Genomic DNA, 19,651 nt, shown 5'->3' with positions numbered 1-19,651 from the left:
ATTAAAGGAATTACCTTCCAGATTATTAGCATCACCACAACCTACCGTCCAGACAGTCGAGATAATTCTAGCTGTTGTAATTTGTTCCCAACTGCCTGAGACATCAGAAATTGCATGGATACTTCGTACATATCTTTTGGCAGCTCTTGGCCTGGCACATGCTGTCTCTGTCAGTCCCACCCAGAGATCCAGGCAGCTGATCCAGCTGGCTCAAGGCAACACCAAGACTCTTTGAGAGTGCTCAATGCAGGCCGATTAAAAGCCAAAAAACAATTAACTCTGTTCATAAATGACAGATCGTGAGATTTCTTATTAAGTGCTCCATTTATTCATACCAGTCATCAGCCACTCTTAGTGCTGGACAAACAGTGCACATAGTTGTGGTCGCTGCCTCCCAAGGGATCTAATGGAAGTGGGGAAGGACCAAAAGAGCAGCATGAGTCAGTGGTGCACTCATGTTCAGGGAGGTCGTGTAGCTGAGGTCTCTGATAGGGGAAAAGATGGAGACTCATAAAACCATAAACACACAGAAAAAGGAATAAATTGCTTCCCAGATCTCACAAAATCTAGGAGATACCAATGGAAATCTCAGGTAGCCTGTGAGGAAGAGGAATAAGCAGCAGCACACTTTGTGGTGAGTAGCTGAATCATGAAATCTTTTACGCAAGACATGGCGAAGCCAAAATTATCAACAGGCTCCAGAACACGTAGGAGGAGAGTCCCCTCATATCTCTCAGTTTCAAAGCCAAGAGACCCATCTTTCCCATGAGCTACAGCAAGAACAGATCTGAGCCCTGAAGGCCCTGAATGCGGGTCCATAGGTCCACCCATGTAACCAAGGGATCTGGATGTGGGGAGGGCTCTGTTTCCAGAGCAGCAATAGAAAGCAAATAGATTCCCCTGATCTTCCCTCAAGAACAGCGCATTACGGCCATATATTCCCAGGCCAGTTGGGCATTTGCCTATTCTTTTTCCTTTGGTCATTTAGAGTCACTAATGGGTGATGTGATCACAGGAACAAATGCAAGCCCATAAAAACGTGAAAAATAAAATGAACAGGATCAATAAATTACGTGTGTCTCCACAACAGCAACGGGCACATCACAGCAGGGCACATTTCCTCAATACTCGTCTACAACTGGAGGAGTTCATAAGAAATAAATAAAAATAAATTACAGAGGGAAGAAGATCTTCCAGGAAGCAGCAGTCTATTATTTTCCCAGGCCTTTATTAACAGCAGATTCACAGGCTTTCTTGGAAGAAAATGAGAAAAAAACACGGCAGCTCTGCTGTCAAAAGAAACTAGGGGAGTATTTTCTGGAACAGCAACCAAGCTTTTTAGGACCACTATCTATTAGCCTCCAGTTTAGCTCAATAGGATATTGATCCCGGTCATATAGAACAGAACCCTGATTTATTTTCTGATTAACAAGTTTGATCGTTGGATTTTGACAAACAAGATGTCCAATGCTGCAGATAAATGGAAAAAAAAACAACAACAACCATATTTATCAGTAATAACAATATGAAGGCTTTGAGCAGCAAAAGCTAGGGAGGGGTGTGTCAAAAAAAGCAGGTGTGGGAAGGGTTACTGCACGATCATTTTAACATTTACATAAGGGTAAGTTCAATTAATGCAGAGTCTTCCCCCACAGCCTCCTCCAAAACACACTCAGACACTGGCTGGCCTTCTTCCTATGGAAACAGCCAACGAGAGAAAAGATGCTCTTTGCTTTCATGGGTATTTTAGTTAAAAGCTGAAAATGAGATCAACTTTTCTGCCATTTGCTATCTACCTTAAAAACGTGCACCCAACAGGATTAGCAGGTGTACAACCCTGCGTGTGATATCATGAAACGCAGTCCATGGTCCTTTCATGTTTATATGGGTAAGAAATCAAAACCCTTCTATAGTATTGAAGATCAATGTGAAACTGAGCTTAGGAACCGAACATCGATCGCTGCCTGAGAAACATGAAGTAACATTTTCAAGTAGAAATCCTGCACATATGGCAAAGGAAAGCTTTTGATACGGAGTAGTAAAATGATACTTCAAAACCTGATGTCCTACATAACCGTATTTGTAAGAATACATGAAGCACAAGTTCAGCACTGTCCTTTATTATTATTATTATTATTATTCTCTGATAAATTACAGAACCTGGCTTGATTTTGGCTTGATTTTTATCTTATTTTTTCCAGCAGATTCGTGATCGCCTTCCACAGAAAGGAAAATTAAAGCACCAGTTGTGCTACCACCTCCCTGGAGAAACAGCCGGGGCTGTTAGCAGTGAGTGTTCTTCCTCAGCAGCCTGCCTTCAAAGTCTAAAAGCAGAAATACCAAGCTGCTATCTATCTGCAGTAAAACCCTCGCTCAGACTTCCCCTTGAGGAGCAGCTAGCCAAGCAGAGAAGGCAATGGGTGACTGAAAGGGTTTCTGGCCACTGAAGGAAGCTTAAGAAAGAGGAGCATCTGCTTTCTAGCACAGACCCATGGCAACACAGCAGTGAGGTAAAACATAAGGATCTAGGAAATTCAGAACAAAACACAGCAGGCTGCAGAGAAAATTCTAATTTAACCCTGTGTTAATCTGCAGATCGTTCAATCTGATTTCTCTACTGCAGGTCCTACCACATCATTAGTGGATATGCAAATACAGCCCCAGATTCAGAAAAGCATTTACCCAACCAAGCACACCTGGTGCTTTCAGTAGAGCCAAACACCAACACTTGGTCACAAGCTCAAGAGCCTCGTTAAATCCAGCCCTCTGTTTACAGGATTAGAGGGCTGTAGATTTCCTCACTGGAGCTCACCCTTGGGCTTGGTGGTTTATACACTGCCTTCCCCACACTGCCTGCCTGGTGGGAAGTCCATGTACAAGACAGCTTCAATACAGCCCAGCTAGCATCACCATTGGAAACCAGAAGCTTTGACATTAACAGGATTGTACTTCAAAAGAATAAGCATGTTTGCAGATGGCAACAGGGTTCCTTATTACAGCTGCCTAATCAAGCTGATATTCTGCAATTATACTCCAAGATCAAACAGCACTCGCAATAAAACTGGCACCAGAAGGATGTCACGCCTATACATTGAGCATTCAATCGTGATTCCACAAGCAAGGCACACGCTCTCAGTCTCAGATGCTATTGCAAAACATTGAAAGTTTCGACCCCAGCTCGGTGTTTTTTTAACTATACGTGTTTTGATCCTCAGCCTGTGTTTGTAAAACAAACAAACAACAGGTAAAATCCAGTTAAATGGCTTTAATTTGGGAAAGCTTTTAAGTAGGACCTGAAGTACAGAATCATTGGAGCCAGCCAGGCTCAAACATGTACTTGAGTGTTTTGCTGAGGGATAAAATTAAAGCAAGTTCTTCCCAGAACCAGGCCTTAGTTCTGGTGGTTGGGTGGCTGGATTTTCCATTTCTCTGAGCACAGAGAAGGGCACATTGAAAACCAGAAATCAGAACATGCTATTGGTGCAAATAATTGTAGCATCTATGCTAGTTCTTTTTTCAATCCTGATATCCTGTGTGCTTCTAAGTATGTAAATCTGATTCTCCTTGTGGCTCCACTGAAGTTTCTATTGATTAAATACCCAGCCCCAGCAGCAGGAGGATCAAGCCCTGCATATTTATTTTCTTCCTCTCAATACATACAGAACTCCCTTTGGCTTCTCAATTGCTATATCACATGGTACGCTGAATGAAAATAGAATTACAGATTATAGAATTACAGTGCTAATGTGCCCAATGAATATATTTGTATATGTATGCCAGCATTCTCCTACCAGCATCCTACTGTACACCACTAAGTAGACCAAAGAATATATATTCATCACACCTGGAAGGTTTGTGAAATGAGTGCATGTTAGTAACAAGAACCAGTGTTCACTCTTCCTAGACAAAAACTGAGATTCCAAGATGAAGGCTGCAAGATCAGGACCTCATGCGGACCTTTATAAACCCTAATGCTCACAGTGGAGTACAATCTGCACACACTAAGAGTTACTTAACGATTGTATTTTCATTATCCACTAGATAAACATAGAAACTGTTGCAACGTGTAACAAGAAAACGTAAGCATTTCCAAGAAATAAATTAGTGGTGTCTCTTCAATTAGGATACAAAATCCACAGATAACACTTTCAACCATGACCTTACAAGACATGCACCCTCCTTGAATTATTTTCAGCAACGCTGTTCAACAGCAAACTAAATTCATCCCTACAGAAGCTTCACTGATTTCAGCATAATAACACCTTAAAGATGGGATGTGTTTAATTTGCTAGCTCACTCTACATTGACTTTTGAAGTCAGCCCATAATGTCAGAAGATGGATTGATTTAAATCAGGTTCAAGTACCTGGTGGCAATTAGAACCTGCAACGCCTGAGAAATGTCAGTGAGTATCCGGATGAGATACAAGCCAGCATATACACAAATAAATCTCCCCAAAGTCTCACTGTAGTTGATTCAAACAATGCTTTGAAAGTGACTCACTCAGCTCAATAATCATCATTTAAAGACAGTAAGGTCAGAAATGCAGTTTTAAAGCAATGTTTCACCACAACCACTTCCACTCTAACCCACACTTTAAAAATAATGCAAATCAAAACAAGACTAACCCCCTAAACTTAAGAGCAAGAGGAGGTCACTTACCCTGTGAGGACCACAACAAAATCCATCACGTTCCAACCGTTTCGGAGATAAGAGCCTTTGTGAAAAACAAACCCCAGAGCGATGATTTTTATACCAGCTTCAAAACAAAATATTCCAATAAAGTACGGCTCGGTGTCATCCTGCAAAGAATGAAAAGCAGAAGCGTCAATGAGATACCCACACCACTGCAATTTCCTCAACTATTATAGAATAAATCCATGCACCAGCTCCCAGTTCTTTTCAACTTTGGACAGAGTTGAAGCCAAAAGGTTCAAGCATATTGAAACTAAGCATACAGAAGGATACCTGAATTATTCTTCTGAGGATAAATTTGGCTTTGTATGTGGAAATTCTATCATCTGCCTTTATTCCAGGGGTTTCCCCCCACACCTTTCACAATTACTCAAATTCCTGGAAAAAACTTTAATACTGACATCTTGCTCCAGGTATCTAAATGTGAAGCCACATTTCTGTAGTTACTGACATGGAAGGAAGCATGTTTCTGTTTCCTGGATGAACTGTAAAAACAAATGAGAGTAATCTGGGGAAAACAAACTTACAAACACCATCAGGAAGTCTTTTATCATTTATTCCATCACTTCTTTCACTCTTTCTGCTTCATGTTCCACAGCATCAGATCTATCTATTTTTGTTTTGTTGTGTGTCTAATTCAGGACAAAACCTAATTTCCTTCCGTTAACAGCGAAAGCAGAAAGATTTTTGTCTCATGCCCCTATTGAAACTAAGGACTCACAGCTTCATACCCTAACTCAATAAAGAGGAGACCAAGCTTAGAGCTTTACTTATCTTCCTTTCCATCTTTGGTACCTGCTCCCTCAATATGATATTGATAAGGTTTAAAGAAATTCATTTCTAAAAGGAAGCAATCACAGTTGGAAAAAGAGACATCAGCAAGAAACAAGAGCAAAGTAAAAGGTGAAAGAACCAGGTGTCTGTTTCAAGAGCATATTAAGCAGCTTCAGCACCTGTATCCAGTTTTCACATGTGCCTTAGATCCATGAGTTCAGCTGAAGGTAATGGAAGTGAGAGAGCCCTACTTAAAAGGAAGCAAACTACCAAATTAGGAAATTAGAGAATCCTTATTAGAGTAGCTTTGATAATTCCAATCAAGAGTTGAGCTGTTGGGTGCAGCTGTTTATATGTTGCAGTTCTGCTAATGTTAAAAAGCACTTTACTTTGTGCAGAAAGAACAAAAATGTCAAGTTTTTGTGGCCACAAGAAAGAAAGGAGTAGTTTTGACACAAGCATTTATTCTACAAACATAACAACCCAGCACTGGCACGCACACCATGCTTTAGGCATGATGGTTGTTATAGAAAGACAGCTTTTCTCTTACAGAAGAACAACATGATAGCACACCCTTCCCATAAGTGAAGTGGCCTTGAACACTTATCACGTTGATGAATACCCAACTCAGAAAAATCAATCCTGCAGCACTAATCCCTGAGGGTACCTCTAAGCTGTTGGAAATAACTACGTGTAGACAGGCTTTTCCATCAGCAGCTGAATCAAACTTATGTTTCCCACCACGAAGAGTCCTGCATCCCCACACACATCTCAGTGACACAAAACTTCTAAATCCTTCATCCTACAGCATCTCTAGTCTCTTCTACCTTTCTTAACCTCAGAGCTCCCCCTGCTATTCCCCTGTGGCCAGACAAGAAGGAAGAGAGGTCTGAAATTATCATACATGGTTTAAGGAGAAACTACCTTACTGTTCCCTTAGCTTTCCTTTACATGCACAGAGCTAGAGACTAGCTGCCTAGTTGCCTGCTCTTCACCCCCACAACGCCTTCCAGATCAACAAGCAGCTAAAATCATCACAAAACAAAGGTGTCCTAGGCTATCCTTCATTTCCAAAACACATCTACCAATGGGCCTCTAAAAAGAGCTTTCCTACCACATTATAAAATAAGTTTTAAAATTCCTCCACTCCAAATGCACTCCCTGCTTATTACTCCTTCACTTCCTGAAAGCTTTACATCTACTCTGCTACTAGTCATACACCCTATCTAGGTCAGATGCCTTGTGGTTACAGCTCCCATCTTTAAAGGACCAGTGTTCAGGTACTCGAGGGTTTTATAGAATATGTTTTTTTCCTAAAGCTAGGAGTATACAGAGCTCTTAAGAAGTGGGTCAAAAAAGTTCTTATCAACATCTAAGAAATCAGGAAGGATGTGGGTGACTGCCATCAGCAACACTGAAACAGCTCTGCTGTCAACTCAGAAATCCTGCATCCAGGGCATCCTGCAACCCCTTTCAAATTGGGTACTGGGGTCATGCTTGAATTCAAGTTTAAGGAAGTAGGAGATGATAAGTATCAATGTGAATGCTTAGAAAGAGGGTGGAGAATTTGGGCAGCAGCCAGAGCTGTGCCAGCAGGTTGTTTGCTGTGGACACAGCAAAGCTTGAGTCTGGGCCAAACACACATTTAATCAATATGTTTCAGATCAGAAACAACTTCTGCGTCTGGGAAGTCATTACTATTCCTAGTCCATTTCCTAATGTCTTTCCTTGGCCTTTGGATGTGACAGCCTTAATAGGTTTGGGTGTGTAAGCCTTTGTTCATGAAAAGCTTAATATGAACAGCTCATATGTGGCTGCATGAAGTGCCAGTGAATAGGTTAAAGAATTAAATCCATTGAGGAAGTGAAGGATCTGTCATACTGAATATCTGAGAAAACAATTATGTTCCATCCTCACATCAAGACCAAACGAACACTAGGAGCCCTATAGCGACACACATCCTACAGACCCATTGATATCTTCAAGCAGCCTATCCACCAGAGCAGAGCAGAAAACATATTTCTTATCCTGTGTGTTCAGATATTGTCTCTGTCAGTCTGAGAAAAATACATGGTCTACAGAAGAGAAATCAGCAGGACAATGGAGAGAGCACAAGCACACCTCAGGCTGGACAGCCAAGAACACAATGGCCAAAGCATCCACTTGCAAGGTCATTCAGGCTTCGATTTGAAGCTCACCTTCCCACATCTGGAGCTCTCACCATCAAGCTCCAAGCCAATCAGTGCAATTCCCTCATCATATTTTATCCTGGCATTGCTCCAAAGTGTATAAACAATGCAATATTTATTAGAACATGAAGAGACTGCCTCTACAACCTATTGGCTAAGGCATTCAGCTGAGATGGAGAGCAGTAAGCTCGAAGCATTCCTGCTCCAGTGGGTAATTACTGATTTGAAGTAAAAACTTTGAGCAGCCAAAGAATGCCAGGCTCCCAGATCAGCACAGGCAAGAGTCTAGGGAGTAGAGCATTCCTCTTCCAGTGGGTGTAAGAGCTTATTTCTTTTGCCTGAAAAACAAGAGCTTGCAGGCAAGGATCCAACTCACTCATAACTGCTTTAACCACCAGACTGAGGTATGTTCAGAGCCTTGATTTTGACTCCCATTCTAGTGTCAAGTAACTTTTTCCAGTCACAGATGAGAGATACATTTCTGCCCAAACAATTGGGTTTTTACAAAGTTTCCAAACATTGGTTATCATTTTCCTGGATTTGATTAGCAGACTAATCTCCCCCATCCTAACTTGATAGAAACAATAAGGTTATGCTTCCATATCTTTTTCTTAGGAGAGACAAAGGAGTGAAGGAAAAAAAGGAAGGGGTTCGCCCATGACCCGGCTGGACCCAGCCACGTGCTCCGGGAGAGGGGGAAGGACAGAGAGAGAGCAGATCGTTTTAACAAAGAGAAAACACAATGGCAACGATCTGAGGAGGAACGAGAATTGACTAAACGTAACCAAATCAAACACAACGAGAGAGACGAGACTACCCGAAGCAGGAGTCGAACCACGGCGGTGCGAGGGAAGCACGTGCTTTGCTCCGCGGCGAGCTGAGACGGTCAGAAGCAGAAAGCGGCTGGGGTCCGGTCCGGAGTCCCAGCCCACTTCCTCTTCGTTTTAAGTCCTCTGGGGATGTTACCCCTCCCCTCCGGGAACCCAAAATGCCGGAAACACGGAACCAGAACATTAACTCTTTAACTGCCGCTGTTCTGCATGATGTTCGGATGTGGAATACCGACAACACAATCACAAAACCACAACACGTATAAGCCTCAGTTGTGCAGAAACTCCAGACAAGAAATTAACCAAGCCCTGAGACAAAATAGGCATCAACTACAAACTACACACTGAATATGAACTAAAAAAGATTACTTATAACTCAGCCATTCCAGCTCGTGAAATACTGCATATACTGATATATCACTTGCTCTTCCCATGTACTCAATTAACCTTGCTTGTCAAGTAACATGAGCATGGAAAGCAAATTGAGATCGCACTGCAGAATCGTATCTTGGTTCCCTGGGGAGATGCATTGTGGAAAATCTTGATCAGAAGAAAAAAATAATGAAAATATTTGCAAGGATTCTTCTTTCATCTTTTTCTCTTATTTAACAAACAGATGACCTTAAGATTCCTTTCTATCTGTGGTACAAAGTACCACAAAAATTGAGGGATAATTCTTCCTTCATCTCCAAGACAGAACCAACAAGTTAGGCACTGTGCACTTAATTCATTCAGTTATCTTACACCACTGTTAATGACAGTGCCCGCACAGTCGTGACATGGGCAGAAAGCAAAAGAGTGCACGGAAGCACAGGGTACTGAAAAACAGAACTAATGCAATGGAGAAAAGGAGCAATAAATACCATCCAGGATCCATCTGAAAAACCAGGGATATAGCACAACTTAGGAACCATGTGCTAACCATACCACCTCCAGCATAAAATAACATATCAACATAAGGTTACCAGGCCAGAATATTCACAAAACTACCTTTCCCCTTCACTATATGTTTAAGAACCATGTATGGAACTCTGGAATTTTCCCAGCTCAGTTATTTTCCTAAATCTGTGCTTTGATCTCAAACCCAGATTTACCTTTCTACCAGATCAAACATACAAAAGCATACTGTCATCTAATGCAAAAAGTTCAACACATTTTTCCTTTTTTTTCATCATAATATCTTAACTAGAAGTCAGAGAACAGGAGTTGGAAGGGACCTCTGGAAGATAATTTAGTCCAACACAATAATAGTAATTAACACAAAAGGTGACTAGAGTACAATGTAAGTAGGCAGACAGCATCAGCAGATACTTTTCCAAAAAGGCAGTATCGACCAGCTGAGCCTGAAATTCTTTCTAGATCTATCATTTACAAACTTCCCCCCCCCCTGTTTCCTGTTTTGTTTTCTTTTTCTGTTTTGAAGACTGAAAATGTGAAAGTTGCCCACTGTTATGGACCAGACTTAGAAACTGTAGCAACCAGCTTTCAGAGGTTCAAGAGTTAGACAAGAAGGATAGTATTATCGTTGCTTCAATATTTTAATGTCTACATGTAAAACACATGGAAATACATATTTATTCATCCTTTGAACATACACCAGGACTAATTAATTTAGGCATGAAATACATTCCAGATCATTAACAGCAGGAGAAAAAAAAAATCAGACCAAGTATTATCCATTTTTTCCTACAGCGATGATAAGTGAAAGAATGATTTTGAAGCTATTCTTATATTTCCTTCTGAAATAAGGTAATTGAGCTCATTACCATAAAGCCTGCTGGTAAATTATTTCCCTCTGTAAGTTGGTTTCCTTTTTGGCAGGGGAATGTAATATTCTAAATCCAAAGTTTGCTTTGTATGGTCCTTAATATACAGCTGTAGCTGGAAGACAGCTGAAAGACTCACAGGCCTAAAGGTTATTCTGTTCTAACACTTCCTCTGAAAATATCAAAGATGTTCATTTGATTCTACACATAAATCTGAGAGGCTCCTTCCTGTCTTGGTCTATATACAATGTAAGTTTGCTGCTCTTCTGTTATGCTGTAAAGTCCCTCACATTTCTTGAAATTGCACAGGATTGGCTAGCGTGATGAAGCATTCTTGTGCTTACAGAATCTGGAGGCTGTAGTTCTGTTTGTTGTCAATACCTTATTTGTTCTGATTGTAAGTTCAATTTCTATTTGTTTACATATGGATCTTGAAAATAGATACAAGCATCCACAACATTGGGTGGCTGGTTGCTTTTTGTATTAGACTAGAAGGAAAAATATCTAAATAAATGAATAGAACTCACCAATCTCTCCGACATAGGTGTCTTGTCTCCATCCGGCAAATGTTGTTCCAGAGCCAGCACAATACAATTGGCTATGATTGTAGCTAAAATCATGTATTCAAATGGAGTGGGAACCAGAAGTTAAAGAAAAAAAAAATCAAGACAGCACAAGAAGAACCACAACTAAACTCATTTCTACCTAAAGCAATTACATTAATTGAATGCTTAAAGATCTGTTATCTCTTTTGGACATGTTTGGTCTCCTAGACTTCCTCAGTTCTTTTGGGGGGTATCTTTGGAAGAAGAACAGGAAACAAGATCTCTTCTTTGTGAAAGTTAGGGACTTACACAAAGTCAGAGCTACTCAAGGTGAAGTGAAACAAGGATGAAGAAAAGAAGAAAATAAAAAGTAAATAAACCCAGAAAGCTCTATTTTTTTATCATTTTTGAATGAGATTAATGACCCAAACAGCAACAGAATAGGTAGTACAGCTGTATGTAATCTGCTGAATTATTATTCACAAAATTTGCCATCATTTAACTTGTTTACGTTGTGTAAACTAATGATGGACTAGGTAAGCTCAATTTAGAGTGTCTACACAGGTCCAAAACTTGAATTACTACTAGATTGGAACACCTGCTCCTGGTGAGAACAAAATAGTCAGCTCTCTATCGAGATGCAGGAGGGAAGAGATCTTTAAGGAAAGAAGGCAGACCCAACACAGGGTAGCCCCTCGTCTCATGCCTTCATCCTAGCCCTGAGCCTTTGCGTGTCTCGGCGCTCCTAGGGCGGAGCCGCGTCGCGTGCGGCAACGTTCCCCCAGCACCGCGGACAGCTCCGTACCACACAGCGGGAAATGGGCATCAGAAGGTTGGGTCGAGCCTGTCAGCACCGCGGACAGCGCCCATTCGGCAACGCGGATAGCGCCGTTCAGCACCACGGACAGCGCCTTCCCTGTCTGCCCCCGCCCTCCTGGGCCGCAGCTCGGCCGTGGGGACCTGCTGGTGGCTCTGTTGAGCCGGCTGGCTCCGCAGCGCCGTGGGCCCCCTTCCCACACTAAGCCCTAAAACAGCAGTAGCCCAAGAGGCTAGCAAAGGATAGAATGTATCTAGCCCTGCAGGTAAATGCAACGCTTTGGTTGCCACTGGGGCTTTGGAGCTTGTTTATTCAGAATTGAATGCAGGGAGCAGAAATGGATAAGGAAGTACAACAGTGCCTGTGGTTCTATAATTCAGATAGAGAGATCAATACCTGTGTGTATTCAGGAGGAAAGGTAGTGCGTTCACTCCACTGGTGTATTCTTTCCTGTTAGCCTCTTTGGAAGTGAACGCTTGGGAAGACTAAAGGGGAGCCGGCCTCCATGGCAATTGAAAGTGTTGCTAGGAGGCTGGGAGAAGGCCTTCCTGATGTTAGCTCACAATTAATTGGTGTGTGTTCAAATGAAAACAACCAGTTCCCTTGAGATCGCCAGTGTAATGCACTCCTGTACACACACGCACGTACACACACGCACACACTACATCTACTCCCTGGTAACCTCAGTTAATCTTGGAAGAAGAGCCTACTTCCCTTTTCTCACAGCTTACAACCCCTCAGTGTGTATCATTACAAGCAGAACCTCCTTCTAAGGAAGATATCTGCAGCTCACTCGGCCTGGAAGCTGGTTCTGAGACAGAAAGCATCTGCCCCTTTCACAATACAACAGACGAGCTTTCTCTTCACTTACTGCCTTCCTCTCTCACAAAGCTTTGCTTTTTTTTGTTTTGTTTTCGTTTCTAGGACAGGTTAAGCTTAGCTAAGGTACTTAATTCAAAGTGATAAAATTCCTGTTGGTTCCAATGGATTCAGGATGTAAGGTACTGAAAAAACAGCTGCAATGGTTGTGTTAGTGGGATTTCACAAGGTACCTTAGCTATCAATGTCTCTCCTATCGATGCAGTTTAATGCCAAGGTGTCACCATTTTTATCTTACATTTATTTTTCTATTCAGAGTTAGAAATAAGAGTTGTAAGTCTATAAGATGGAAATAAGAATCAGGATTCATTAGCAGAAATCTCACAAATCCATTAATATTTCATTTAAATTGTAGAAATACCAATCTATGCAACTGTATATCTCAGACCTAAATACACACTGGAATGTGTGTATGCCTAGCACCCCTGGCACAGTCAAAAGCACACTCTGCTGCTCCCACAGAAGCATTTTTCTGTGGTACCAAGCTACACAGCCATACATTATGTCAGACACAAGGATCTATGTCGCACACACCCATTACACACACTGGATCACACATGCACATCTATATCAGCAGCAGACACTCATCCTCAGCTGACTAGAGGGGTCTCATTCCCCATGTCTCCCCCCTCCCCAGCTTCCCCACCATGCCCACACAACCTCCCTGAAAGGATATGGCCATTCTGTTATTCTCTTGGCATATTTCCGTATAACATTATCTTCACTGAAGATGAAGAGGGATCTGTTGACTGTGAAGCAGTTCTGTTTGACAGGGATGGGGTTGTAGAGAGCCATAGTCCGGGCCCTCTGAGCCATCGACTGCTTATACATCCTTTGGCCGGCTTGGGGGCCACCTTGCCGGCTGCTCCCTCTTCCAGCCCCGGCCGGCCCTCCACCTCCATAGCGTGTTGGCAGATCATCCCCGAACCGAGCCATTCTCTCAGCGCACGGAGCCGGGTGCTACAATCCAATCTGGCAGCCGAGACGAGAGGAAGACGCATCACAGCGCGCAGCACTTCTCCCTCCGGGGGCTTCTGTTGCGGGGTCGGGATTGATCGCACCAAAATATATAGCTAGATCTTAAAAAAATAATCATAAAAAAATCCCTTCCCTTCCTCCGCCCTTCCTCTTCGCTCGCCGCTGGGGCTGCCCGGGTAGAAGGAAGGTGCCGATGCTCCTCTCACCTCCCCACACAGGTGCCGTCTCTTCGCCCCGACCTCATGGCCGATGCCGCGGGGCTGACGCGGTCTCTACCGCGGCGACCGACGGGGCTTCTGGGCTGGGAAGGGGCTGCGCTGCTGCCGTACCCACCGCCGGAGCGTTCCGCCGTGCCCAGCCCAGCCCGGCCCGGCCCTGCCCGGCCCCGCCGCATGTGATGCCCGGAGCCAATCGGTCGCCGCGGCTCCGCCCGCTCCAGTCACCGGCACCGGGAGGCGGGGAGGAAAGGAAGGAGCCGACCCGGCCCGGCCGCCACCTCCCACCCCGCTAAATACGGTGGAACCGCGGCCACTCCCCGGGGCGGCGGGGGGAAGGAGGATCCGAGTGCCCCCAGCTCCATGAACGGCTCCGCGGCCGCGCAAAGCCCCAGCCAGGGAGCGCGGGTGGAGGGGTTGGGGGACAGGCGAGGCAGCCCCCGCGCCTGCGCACCGCTGCCCAGATGTGCGCTGCCCAGCTCCTGCACCCATGGCAGCGGCAGGGCAATGGGGCTCCAGTCCCCTCTGCTACTGAGATCCCTGGGGAAGGTTTGGAGAAATGGAGGGGTTGAGGTTGAGAGGGCTCCATCTGGCTCCTGCAGGATGGAAGGGGGCTGCAAAGCAAGAGGCACACGGATAATGTGGTGCAAAGCTGAGGGTGCACAGGCCGGCTTAAAATGGACAGCTGCGTCCTGGAGAACTTGGCTTCCCCTCAAGGAGCTGTAGAAGGAAGCAGCAAGGGAGGAAGGCACAGCAGTTCTTGCTGTCTTGAGGGTTGGTCAAAGCCACCTGAAGCCCTGGGCACAAGATCAGTGAGGCTGGTGAGGCTGCAGTTTGCTCTTCTACATGTTTTTGAGAGGCTGAAAAACATAAATCAGGACTTGCTCCCCAATCCCAGCTCTGCATAATCTGCAGGTTGAGTTGAATGCTGAAGTGGTAAAAGCTTTGCCTGGAGAAGGAAGAGGAAGTCTTTGGGAAACAGCCTCACGCTTCAGCTACCACCAGGTTGCTCCAGCACCCACTAGTTCAGGACCCCCACAACGCCCAAAACCATCCCTGGGTAGAGATTAATTTCCTCATGTAAGTCATCATCTGTTAAGCATCACACTGAACATGATCCCCACAAATGGACTCACCAAAAGCCACGTCATCTTTTTACCAAGGCAGAGGGAGGGTGCAGGGAGCACACAGCTCATGGGCTGACAAGAGTGGGAGGTGCTCTTTCCCTTTAGTTTTCCCTAAAAATATCATTTTCACCCTCACTGCAGTTTTTCCTATAATGAATTTAGATTTTCATCTGAAGAGCACGTCCCCCCCAGCTGATTTATTTTGCCTAAATTTTCACTTCTCAGCTTCTGGTCATCGAATCTAACATCCTGTGGTCTTATGCTATTCAATAGGGGAAAAACTGGCTCCTTTTGTCAGTAACCACTGGAAGGAGAAATGCCATTTTCAATAATCCCTCACCTCTCCTGATAGAAATCAGCATCTGGAAAATTAAATATATTAGCTTACAAAAAACCTTCGTGCCTGCGTCCAACAAGATGAAGGCTGGGGAAAGAAAGCTTCCAAGAGTCAAAAAATGAAACCAAACCGAACAAATAGAGAAACCCAAAGGAAATATCACGGCCTTTCATATCAAATGGCACTGAGAATCAGCTAAAACATGGACTCCTGTGTCATCTTCCCTCTGCCCCCAGAACCCACAAGCCACCAACTCCCCAGCACAGCACTGCAGGGAAGGCAGCAAACAGGGCAGTGGGGGTGTTTGTGACAGCTAGAAAATGGTGCAGTGTGGCGTGGTGTTGTTCTCTTACATCACCGCTTGCCCTTCTCTCTATCTGCATGCTCAGGATTTGTTTTGTGTTGTGTCTTTTTTTTTTCCCCCACACCATAAGGAAGATCACACAGATCTTAAGCTCTGAAATCCTTAAACACAAGAAAGAAGTTGCAATTGCAGGGATTATTTAAGCTTTAGAAAGGGAAGCATCAGGATTTAGTTGGGCTTTTTAAGATTATAAACTGAGCAGGGAGTTAAGAGACAACCAAAGGAATCAGAGCCCTGAGACAGGTCAGACATCTACATTCTGTCACTACAGGAGGGCAAAGAGCAATTTCATGGTAAATCCTAGAAATGGATTTGGTAATGAGCTGCCCCTCCCAGTATGACCTAAAGACAAAGGTGAGAAAATCATACTGCCCTCAGCTTCAGCAATGAGCTGCCCTCCTCTCTGAGCTGCTTTGCCAGGCAACCAAGCACTTCCCTGGACTTTCACCTCCATATGGAAGACAAATCCTAAGGGAGGTAATAGGCTGAGTGGAGCAGTGCTTCCACCTGGGAAGGCAGAGCTGCCTTGCTGAGACCAGACAGAGACAACGGTGTGACATTTAGGACCTTGGCACATCAGAGGAGTGAGGCACATGACTACTTGCCCTGGTGATGCAGCTGATTGGGACTCCTAGGACAGCCTGGATCCACCTCTCTGAAATTCCCAAGGTTGAGGAACATAGCAGCCACTTCAACCCAACACATACTGGAGCTCTGGACCAAGGTTATCACCAGAGAGAGCAACTTCCAAGAGCACAATATTTCCATAAAATAAATAAACAACACAGGCTGCACATTACCTTCTATTCCATAGCAAGGTCTGAAGATCTGGGCCAAGAAAAACAGCTTACAGAGCTGTTCCTGGCCACTGACTTCTCTCCTCACTCGCATGCATGCAATTTGCTCCAGCTGTGCTAGAGGAAGATCCTGCTGTGATGCAGGTAGAGAAAATTGTTAAAGGTTGTGCTCACACATGCCAGAAAATGCCAAATGGCATTATGAAAAAGACAGTGAGGGGAGGGCAGTGGGAAAGATGCTCTGTTAACTTTTGTCAGCAATACAAGGATAAAACAGTTATCAAAGGGAAAGAGAAGACTCATGAAGACACGGCTCCTCTTATGCACGTGTCACGATGCTGGCATTGCATGTAATACAAACAGCACCCTGAGTCACTGGGGCCCATTACCATCAGCTGCTGTACCAGTGTAGATTAAGAGAGACCCTGACCTGATTGCTCAGAGTTTGAGCTGGGAGTGTGGATAGTGAAAACCAGCAACAGTGGGGCAGCGCTTCCTCCTCAGAACAGCAAAGCAATGTGCTCACATGGACCCAAGAGCTCACAGCAGAGGGACTTCAACCAGATGATGGACAGAAAGCCCTAACTATTTTCTACATCAGGCTTCAAACTTCAGTTCCCTCCAATGTTTCCAAGATCATTCTTACACCATTGATCTCAAAGACAGACCGGCCATCAGGGAAAGGCTGCAAGCTCACAGCTCCTCTTCCACAGGCTGCAATTCAGCTGAGAACTTGGTCACCAGAGAGGGGAATTTGGCGAGTCAGCCTGTCTTTCAGCATGTATCTGTCTGTGCTACCAAAATGATTAAGCTCTAATCCTCATTAAGATTCAGGTCCGTCTGATGCTTAGGCTCTTCTGAAAAATCTGCCTCGATGTTTCTCAGTATATCCAGATGTCAAAACAGCTTTTCAAGTCTGACTTCAGGCAAAATAAAGTGATGTGTAGGCTCAGTTCTGGGTGAACATCACACTTGAAACCTGAGAGTGAGCAGCATCTGATTGAGCACCCTGACTCTTCCGGCCCTGATCATGAGCTACATGGGTTGGCAATGGAAAGTCAGAGGTTTATACTGGAGGAAATTCATCAGTCTCTTACCCAGAGGCCAATGCAAGTTGAAGGCATGTTGCTCCTGGGCTTCTTTCCACTTGAAACCAGCAATGGATGCTTGTCCCACACAGATGCCAGCTATCAAGCTCCCAGTACAACACTCACATGTCAAACCACACTGCAAAAGTAATCACAGTCTGCCATATTACTTTCACTGTTCATATTGAATACAGATTGATCAATGATGAAGAGCATGTAGTCTTCTCCATAATGGGCAAGAGGAGATATTCAGTCATAGAGGGGGAAAAAATGGAAAGAGGCACATGGAACACATGGGGAAATGGCTCCATGTTCTGCGTGAAGACAGTATGAAGGAGGGCTCAGTCTACTGAGGTCTTCTCAAGTCTTGAAGACCTTGAGAGTAACGCACCGCAAAACTATCTTCCCCCCCAAGCTGCAGGGTGCCAGCTGTGGTGACAGCCTGTATTCTAAAAGCAAGGAAGATGACGGTATAATTTTTGCCTACCTGCAGCTTCAGTGGGTGTTTCTGCAGCTAACGTCTGCAAGAGTTTGCCATTTGCAAGTACAACATCCTTAATTACGCAACTGCACGTGGAACGTGTCTGAGGAAGGGCACGTGGGGAGAGCAGATACCTCCTCAGTGTTTTCTTCCACTGAAACAAAAAAGGAAGAGCTTTTGCTCTGGAAGAGATGGAAACAGCGATGTGAGCAAGCTTATCTCCCAGGAGGCTTCGCTGTGGGTGAATGAAGCAGTGTTGGAGTAGTGACAGTATCTACAGTGCTGCAGCTGCAGTTAAGTGGGAATCCATCCTCATCCTTTGGGACAGACTTAGGAAAACCAGGTGAAGCCTGGACTGGGTCAGTGGCACTAACCTCACACACCTCTTGCAGCAGTGCTCCAGGAAATGCTTTTGAATCCTTTCATCAGCACGTGCTTTTTCTTCCAGATTCAATGTGGTTTTAAGGCCTTCTAACCTAGGAAATGAAACAGGTTTTAGTAACGTACGGTCAGATGACAAAGAAAACACAAGGATTAAATTTCCTATACATGGTCTTCAAAAAACTGGGCTTTGACTGAGGAGGATCGCAGATACGGGTCAGATGTCCAAGCAGGGGTTTAAAGCAGAAATAAGTTCTCTCCATTCCACAAATCCCAGCAGCTGCAAGAGCTGCCTTGGCCAGCATGCTGTGAGCACTACAGTCTGCTGGCAAAGAGCTGAGCCAAAGCCACCAGGTGTAGGGTCCACCAAGGTTTAATTTGAGCTCTCTCAATGACCCCGGGCACGTGGACATATTAAGGACAATTACAAGAAGAGATGCTTTGCTCACTTCTTTCCTGTTTCAGTTCTCTCTGTGGTACTGAAATGCTCTCTCCTCCTTTGCAGTGCACTGAAGCTTTAAGCTCACCTGGGACTTGCAATACACATAAATTGAAGAGATAGACCCGAAGTTTGGTGAAGGGCTCAGTGAGACACATGGGTTAATGGGTGCATGCACTGTCACTAGGACCAAACTGAGAAGCAAGCAAGAATAATGGGAATTAAAAAAGCAACACACACTGCACAGCCTTCTAAGATTTGAAAGGTTAACGTGCACAAAAAGGGAGAAACACAACAAAAAGCTCTGGAGCTACAGATTAACTTGAGCTCCTCAGAATCTATCGCTGCTATTAAGGCAGACGTTGAAAGGGAGGAAAAAAATAAAGAGCAAAGAAGCTGGGTGCCCTACTTCCACTGCGTTGCACTGGGAGCTGGGGCTTGGTTTTGTTTTATGCCTTTCTGTATCTTCCCTCTTTTTTCTCCCCAACCTGCAGTGAAATGCAAATGATGACGGCTTTGATAAGCAGCCTGAAAGCTGAAGAGAACTGACAGTGAAGGAATCCCCCAGGCTTAGGGCAGGTCAGTGCATTGCAAAGCAGTTCCCCCTTACCCTGGAAACCCTTTGTAGCTGGGAGGCAGCCCCAGTGAGCCCACACCAATGGAGAGCTCTGTTTATAATGGTGCATCTATTAGGAAAGCGGTCCGCTTAGCTTGGGTGCTTGTTGTTTGTTCAGCTAATGGTGAAAGTTACGTCCACATTCGAGCATAAATTAAGTATTCAGTTATTTTACAAGACACGGTAAGTCGGTCAGCCTTAGCCTCGGTAATTAGGGCTTACCATTTAATTAATCTCTTGTGGTCACATACAAGATAGAGATTGCTCTATCGCACTCCCTGTTGGCTGTCACACTAAGGAGAAGATAGACAAAGGAAAAGGAAGAGTTAATCCT

General features: G+C 44.4%; 1 protein-coding gene across 2 annotated transcripts in view; it reads right to left on the bottom strand.

Annotated features, from left to right (window-relative positions):
* Positions 1-14,466, bottom strand: part of CACNA1B (calcium voltage-gated channel subunit alpha1 B) — a 199,015-nt gene extending 184,549 nt beyond the window's left edge. Inside the window, exons 1-3 of one of the 2 annotated variants that reach the window (XM_072352738.1) lie at positions 13,171-14,466; positions 10,781-10,886; positions 4,662-4,801 (exon numbers count right to left, since the gene is read on the bottom strand). In XM_072352738.1, coding sequence (XP_072208839.1) covers positions 4,662-4,801; positions 10,781-10,886; positions 13,171-13,430 — 506 coding nt within the window. In that variant the 5' untranslated portion in view covers positions 13,431-14,466. Of the gene's footprint in view, positions 1-4,661; positions 4,802-10,780; positions 10,888-13,170 lie in introns of both variants that reach the window. The other variant, XM_072352737.1, reaches the window with a different exon arrangement.
* Positions 14,467-19,651: the final 5,185 nt, after the last annotated feature.

Source organism: Excalfactoria chinensis, chromosome 18 (assembly GCF_039878825.1).
Source record: "Excalfactoria chinensis isolate bCotChi1 chromosome 18, bCotChi1.hap2, whole genome shotgun sequence".
NCBI lineage: Eukaryota > Metazoa > Chordata > Aves > Galliformes > Phasianidae > Excalfactoria > Excalfactoria chinensis.
Note: the sequence above shows the minus strand (reverse complement) of the source record. Positions and strands in the feature narration are given on the sequence as shown.